At 44.2% G+C, this 7866-nt stretch overlaps 1 protein-coding gene across 1 annotated transcript in view; it reads left to right on the forward strand.

The window, feature by feature from the left end:
• The window catches only part of CDK14 (cyclin dependent kinase 14), a 506952-nt gene that overhangs the window by 331457 nt on the left and 167629 nt on the right, over positions 1 to 7866 (forward strand). The window contains exon 9 of the mRNA XM_019530589.1: positions 6986 to 7106. Coding sequence (XP_019386134.1) covers positions 6986 to 7106 — 121 coding nt within the window. The remainder of the gene's footprint in view (positions 1 to 6985; positions 7107 to 7866) is intronic.

A 7866-nucleotide genomic window follows, 5' to 3' on the forward strand; every position in this document is an offset into this window, starting at 1 on the left:
ATGTATGTATGTGTTTGGTGTACTTGGGATACCTGGAGAAAGGTTAAGGTAAGAAAGTAGAAGTGTAGGGAGTGAAAGTTGCTGAGAGTGAAACTTAGCAGGACCAGGATTAGAACATGTAGACTACAGGGGCCTGGGCTGAAGAACTGAGGCTGGGGGGGTAACTTTAGGTTAATTGATCTTAATTGATTAAAAGACAACACCCAAAGCCTGTAGAACAGGGGAGGGATGCCAGCACAGAGCTATGGGGGAGCTGAAAAGGTAGGTGGGGAGAGGGAAAATGGAACTAAGGGAAAGTGTGGGTGTTAAAGAGGGGCTCTGGATATGGAGAGCTAGAGGATGGGTCCGGGGCAGCTAAAGAAGCTGTAGGGAGTGGCAGTAGGTGCTGGGAGCTGGAGAAAGGCTCCAGCTGCTGGACAAAACTGCAGGACAGCCATGAGGAGCTGGGAAGCTGGGTGGGGGGAGGGAGGACTACAGATGTTGTGGGGGAAGCCTGAAAACAGAGAGATGGACAGCAGAAAATCACAGGAAAAGCAGCAGGAGAGACTGAAAGGCAGCAGGGCAGTGGAAAAGCAGAGAAAGACAGCAGAAAGTCACAGGCAAAAGGCAGTAGGAGCATGGGGAGCACAGGAACAGCAGAAAATCGCAAGAAAAGCAGCAGGAGATCCTGGAAGGCAGCAGGGCAGCAGGAAAGCAGAAAAAGGAAAGTTGCAGGGAAAAGGCAGTAGATGGCCTGGGAGCCTAAAAGGCAGCAGGGACAGCAGGAAAGCAAGGAGAGGCTGAGAGATGGCAGAAAAGGGGAGACGGAATTGGGAGGAGATTGGGAAACTAGTAGAGAGTGCGGGTGGGGGTGGGGCTGAGAGAGAGAACAAGGCTGGAATTTAGGATAAGGAAGGAACTGGGATTCAGTAAAACATGACCCAACTTGGGGTTGCAAATGACAGTGTTTTTATTAAACAGGGGAGATGGTGACAATGTCTTATTGATTCCCTTGCACCCACCCACCCACCAATCCACCCACACCCATCCACCTCCCCCACACACGCACACAATGGCAGCAGGGGTTAGAGAGGCTTGGTGCAGGGGCTGAAGTTCACTGAAGTCCAGGAGGAGAGAGGAAGAGAGAGAGAGAGAGTCCAAATTGTAGGAGGAAGTGTGCAGGTAATATCTACCTATCCCAGGCTGGAAGTTGATCCTCGATGGCCAGTCGGTGTCTCCTTCAGCTCGGTGTTGTCCAGAGGGGGTCACTGGCAGGAGCTCTGGGGTGGATAGGTGACCTGAAACTGGTCTGGTTCGAATGGAAATGGCATTCCCACTGGTTCTGTCTTTACTGCCCCTTTTTATAGGGGCAGACCTTGTGTGACCCTAGTGACAGGAGGCATGCCCAGGCAAGGGTCAGCCCTTGGCGTACTGAGCATGTGTGCTCCATGCAGGGATGTGCAATTTTGGGTGTCTGTAATGATGGGATACAATGGCAGAGTTGCTGGTTCTGCAGGGTCTTTTGTCTTTCAAATGCTGGGTTCTTGGCTCTGTTCCTGGGTAAGGTCCATGGTTCCTGGATGAATCAATGTGAGGTGATGGCCCAGTCGTTACAAGCCATTCAGTAGAGGCCTGCTACCACTGTATTTCAGTCATTCCCAATCACTCTCATTCATCTGGGAACCAGTTTACATGGGAGGGGTACAATGAATCATAAAGTTGCAACACAAGGGATGCCCAGGCAGAGGACACAAGATGGAGGCTTAACATATAAAATGGAAACTTGATATGACTTTGGTTCACTTACAAACACAGGCCTAAACCATACAATATCCATATGAAACCATAACAATCAATACAAAAATGATAATAATACAATATACAATAGTAAAAATCAAAACAAACCTAGTAATAATACAATATAAAACAGTGGATATCTAAAACCAAAAACTTGCTACCAAAATAAAAACGTTAAAGCTTATCCTAAGTCTGAGCTCGTTTATGCTTGTCCATAGGGAATAGCGAGGGAGAGAAAGAAAAGCCAGAAATAATTGGGGAAAGGAAGGGAATGCATATCTATCATATATATATAAAGAAAAAATGGGGTTTTGCTACACCTTGGGAGGACAAGGACCAATGGGCAAGAGCTAATTGAGGAAAAATTTAGGTTAGGCATAAGGAAAAACTTCTTTTCCGTAAGGTTGTCTAGAATCTGGAACACACTCCCAGCAGAGGTGGTACAGTTGCCATCCTTGAAGGTGTTTGAGAGGAGGCTAGACAAGCACCTCTTTGAGCTCATTTGAGCCCAATAACCTCCTGCCCATGGCAGGGCACTGGACTTGATGATCATACAGGTCCCTTGTGGCCCTTCTATTCTATGATTCTAAGCACAAGAGTGACAGCTGAAATAAAACTTTGAATTACAAGGACTGCCCACTGGGTTGGGCAGTTGGCTATTTTACCAAAATAGTGATTACCCAAATTATTTGTGTTGCGTCCTGTTCTAGTTTGGGTATTCCCTAGATAAATGTGCCACTCCCTGTTCAGTAAGTAGGTTGGCAGTGAGTGCCATTGGTAAACTGAAATAGGTGATTTATAATTACAATAGAAGCAAGTAATGTTTAATCAGATTATTTGAAGAATAGTTATGATTGTAAAAGTTAACTATGTAACACTAGTGGTACCTATTAAAATAATATTTGATAGCCCCAACTAAGGAAAAATTAATTTTTTTTAAAAAATTTTTTGTTAGGGACCTACAGAAACCCTTTTGTTTTATCCAAGTCAAGATAAGTTGCATGCCAAGAAAATTCAGATGTAAGAGAAAACATCGGTGTATATAGTTCTGCATGGAAATTTTCAGTTAAATGTTAATTAAGAGGTGTTTAACATGCATGAATTTATGAAGACGTTGATTTTTGCAATACTTGGAAAACCCACATTTGTTTACCTGCAAATGTTTGCCTCCTGTATGCACACATAGTAGGTATGACTACACCCCTCCTGGTTTTCCACACAGTGTTGACTAGAGAGCTGTTATGTGGCCATAGGGCTACCATGATCATCCAGCAATCCTTTCTCAAAATAGGCTTCTAGTATGAATATAGCTATATCATCTTTTAACTGTAAATATAATAGGAAAATATTAAAGTAATAAATCAATGTGTGGATTTGACCATAAAAGGTAAACTCAGACACAGTCTCATGGGGACTGAGGTGTGAGATGAGACCAAAGGATAGAAAATTATATTTACAGAAGAAGGAAATATCTCCATATGTGTCATGATTTTGGAAAAAAAATGCCTGAGACAACTATTTTTGGGTGATAAAAATTATACCTGGATATCTGGGCCCTGAATGTTAAATGCTAAGTGATGGGCATTGTAAATATTCCTGCAGAAAAGATGTACTATGCAAAGTTTTTTAATAATTGTGCTTTTTCTTCTAAGGAAAGTGAAGGATTAGCAAGTAAAGCACTAAAAAGAAAGAAATTAATATGTAGAACAGTATGCTGAAATATTCTGACTATTATGTAGAAGTTCCACAGTAGGTTTGATGTGAATTGTCTTTTAATAACTTCATGAGTGCTTTGCTACTTTAAGAATAGGACTGTACTAGTAGGGTGTCTAATTGATGACCTTTTAATCTGTTTGAAGACACAGGATCTGAAAGACAGTTCAGTAAACTGTCATGAAGTCCTCACTATGTCTTTAGGCAGCACTATGCAAATATTGTGTACTCACCTGGTGATCTCTCTCTTTTATCTATTGGCCTTTTATTCACATTGGTCATTAGGATTAGAAGTTTTGATGATCACCCATAAGCGCTGTCTTTTTAAAAAGAGATTGTGACTCTTCCTGTGGGGTAACCATGGAAACGAACAAGAAACCCTTAAAGAAAGTGATCGAACATGCTGTGCTAATTAATCCTACCCTACAGTTTTCCTTCATTTGAAGGATACAGTTAAATAAATGTTGCATGAGTAAGCATATTTCAGTGTGCAAACAGTATAAAATATGTAACAATCTCTTTGCAGAAGGATATTTGAAAAAGCTGGTAACCGTCATACCTAGAGCATCAAAACCAGAAATACTGTAGCTTGTTAGTTTTGTGTATATATTTTTGGCAGTTTTGGCTTGAAATCAATTGTAAATGTCTAAAGGCTGAAAATATATTTTCATGCCTTGAGTAATGCAATTTACATGCACTGATTTTGATCATGTGAGCCCAAATACTCCTAACTGTATATGCATTATATGCACTCTGTGTCTGCAGTTGCTCTTGCAGTTTGGTCAAATATGCTAAGTACAGATGTTCAAAAAAACTGTGGCAAAAGCACTCTAACTTGTATTTTACTTAAAGTGCTGTAAGTTAGAGTGTACTAAAACCAAACAGACATTTGCCATTCCATGGGGAGAAGGGGCCCACACTGCCCAAGGCCAGCAGGTAGGGGGAGTTCTCCCATGCTTCCTGGTGGGTCCTGTGGACTCCCCAGGTTGCTGGAGACTCCTAGGTGCAGTCAAATGGGCAAGTCATCCCTGATTGGCTATCTGACATGGGGGAGCAGTTTCCCGCTCTGCTCTTGTCAGTGACAGGAATCAGGGAATCGCAGAGAAGCAGAGCTGGAAGGGATTTCTTCGCCAGGTTGGGGATGCCCGGGGGCCAGGACCCAGGTTGGGAAGCCTATCTACCAAGTCCTCACAGGGGCAGCTGGGCACCAGCATCTCCGTGGAGCCACAATGGGGGCTGTGGACCAGGGAAGGGAACAGATGCAAAGCAGGATCACTGAGGGAGAGGCTGAACACAGACACATCCCCCACCCCCTTTGAGTCCTGCTTGCTTTTCACAGCACTGGGAACTGTCGGTGGTGGGGGGTGAAAAAAGAGCCCCCTTGCCAACTGGACCTCCCCTGCTTCCCAGCTTGGGCCTTAGGAGGGGCAGGGCTGCTCCTCACTCTCCCCACCCCCCCAAAGTTTGCAGGGTGGCAGAAAGTGTCACTGCGTCTTGTCTCAGCCCCCACTAAGACCTGAACTAAGAATCCTTGGGGGGCCTGCCCAGGAGTGGGGCTCCTTTCCCCTAGCTGCAGCCAGGAGCCCCTTTTCTCTCCTTCCACCAGAGTTCCCAGGGTGGTGAAAAGTGGCACTGTGCTATAGTGCTTGGGGAAAGGAGCAACCCTGACTCTGCTGAAGTATGCCACAGGGCCAGGGCTACTATGGGGACACAGAGCCTAGAACACTTTCCCCTTCAGTGTCCCCAGGTGGGCAGCAGTGCGCTGTGGGGCCAGGGGAGCTTTGGGGGAAAGGGATCTGGGCTCTGTTCCTGCAGCAACCCCAGCTCACAGCACACTGCTGCTTGACCAGGACTGCTGCAGGTAGGCAGAGCCCAGGCACTTTCCCCCCATAGCGCCTCTAGCCAGGCAGCAGTGTGCCATGAGTCTAGGGTGGCTGCAGGGAGAGACTCTCTCCCTGGCAACTCTTCCCCCTGCCGTTAGGCTGTGGCTCACAGCTGGCCAGAGAGTGGAAGCAAGGCTGAAATCAGAAGCCATCACTGACTTGGGTCCTTGACAGCAGCAGGTGGGGGTTGTGGCTGGCCCAGCATTGGGGCAGAGCAAATGAGTTCTGCCTGAGGCTAGAACACAGCCCTGCACAACACCACCTGGGATGGTGGTGATTACACTCTTAAGTTACCACTCAGTGGGATCTGGTACAGATGTTAAATAAGTGCTCTAACAGAAAGTACTTCAGTCTAATAGTTCATCTGTTGAGGGTTAACTTAGCACAAGATCCACCACTTTTAAAGTGGTCTAAGAGCTATGAACATCTGTTTACTTATGTCTTTAAAGTGCTTTCTGGACAATTAGCATACAATAGGTGTAATGTCTGTACCTAGCCCTAGTTGCCCTGCTGGTCTACATACACAAATAGGAAGCACAATACAAAGATCTTTCATTATATCCATAAAAAACAGCACAAAAATGGTCTCATCACATTTTATGGTATATAGTTTTCTTTCAAACTAGGATTCATTTATGCCTGCAATACACAAGCATCTCTCTCAAACAACTGCAAAACTAGGTACAGACACTTCTTTGGCTGCTCTCAACAATCCCAGCTGTTCACATTAGACCTTTTGCTCTCTCATGTGCTCGGTCTCAAATGAAATGAAAAATGATCAGTGATGAAAACTTGGCTGAATTATGAGCAGTTAATGAAAGGACAACACTTGTTTGTTTATCTGCCATACAGGAATACCACAAAGCATTCCTGAAATTGTAAATATTTTTCAGTGTATTTTTTCTCATGTGAATACATATTGATTGTCCCAGGGAAAGATTTAAGACCCTATAAAGTCAAAGTGTTGTCTGGAGTTCTACTGACATGTTGCTTTGATTCTTGTCTCCTTTGAATAATTGACTAGTAATGATTTATCTGATTTTTTTAATACTAAGAATAAAATTCTGAATGGTGCCAAATTTATTGCGATTCCTTAGTTATTAAAAGCTTGTATTTATAGTCCTTCCATAATAATTGTGGCTTTGTTTAGTCATGTATCAAATGATAGATGTTACTGGGTTGTTTCCCTAATTAACTTACAGCAGGGGTTTTCAACCAGGGGTACACGTACTTCTGGGGGTACTTTGGAATGCCCCAGGGGGTACGTGGCAGTGGCATGGAGAAGCCAGCTGCACTTCGTTTTGCCAGTGGTACTTCTGGATTTGTTACCATGCGCTGTTCAGGGAACCCCCCTCCACTCATGGACCTGCCACCAGGGAACTCCCCCCCACCCCGCCCTACCCTTGCTCATTGACCAGCTGCCAGGGGTACCCCAACCAAAAAAGGTTGAAAACCCCTGACTTACACCAAGGCCAAAAGATACAAAAGGCTGCCCTGCTCATAGCATGTGCCCAGGTTCATGTGTCATACAGCTATTTAAGATATGAGGTGTGTAACAATCCATTTCTTTGTTTTCTTTATGTTTATGGCTTTTTACTGCATTTATCCTACAGGTCTTGCAAGAGCCAAATCAGTCCCCAGCCACACATACTCTAATGAAGTGGTTACCCTGTGGTACAGACCTCCAGATGTCCTTTTGGGCTCGACAGAATACTCCACTTGCCTCGACATGTGGTAAGAATAACATCCTTACCCAAGATAATCCATCTAGGTGCTTTGGTTTTGACTTAGTCCAGACAAATAGCATAACAAGTATGTAGTAAGATTAATGGTGTAGGGCAGATTGTTTGTGTGCAGTACTCCTTGTGGAGTCTCCTAGATGGTATTTCCTTAGAGGAACCCCCTCTTCACCCTCCAGCAGTTTGCAGCTGGTGTCCAGTAATGTTACATGACTAGTATGGATAATTACAGTTTCCAGGACAGCACGTTAGTCATGATTGCCTATTTTTGTATCTTTATTCCAGAATTCTGCTTTGCAGAAGGTTGATTTTACCTTCTAACAAAGAATAAGTGAATGGTAAATGCCTTGTAATCCATGTTACATTAATATGATACAGTACTTAGTACAGTGACAAAAACTGTTGTTACAAGCCTATGACTAATGAGACCTTGATTTGTCACTATGTTTTGACATTCACATATGTCACTATGCTATAACATGTGCCATGTCCACTCAGAACTTCATAGCAACAGCAGGGGTAAAATCAGGATTTTCCTGATCAAAAAGCACAGCCCTGTCCTTGATAGTTATTCTACCTTAGTTGTAGTAATGCATAGTGTGACACACACGGTATGCACAGACATCTGGGAAGGTTAGGGGGAGGTTAGATCAAGTTAAAAATGGCCACCTGATCTAGGCGTAAATTAGGATGTGGGAGCTAGCGAAGAGTCTTGGGGGAATCATGGGGGGGTGGGAGGGAAGAGCAAGTGGGGG

Source organism: Crocodylus porosus, unplaced genomic scaffold, assembly GCF_001723895.1.
Source record: "Crocodylus porosus isolate Cpor-Errol unplaced genomic scaffold, CroPor_comp1, whole genome shotgun sequence".
Classification (NCBI taxonomy): Eukaryota; Metazoa; Chordata; order Crocodylia; family Crocodylidae; genus Crocodylus; species Crocodylus porosus.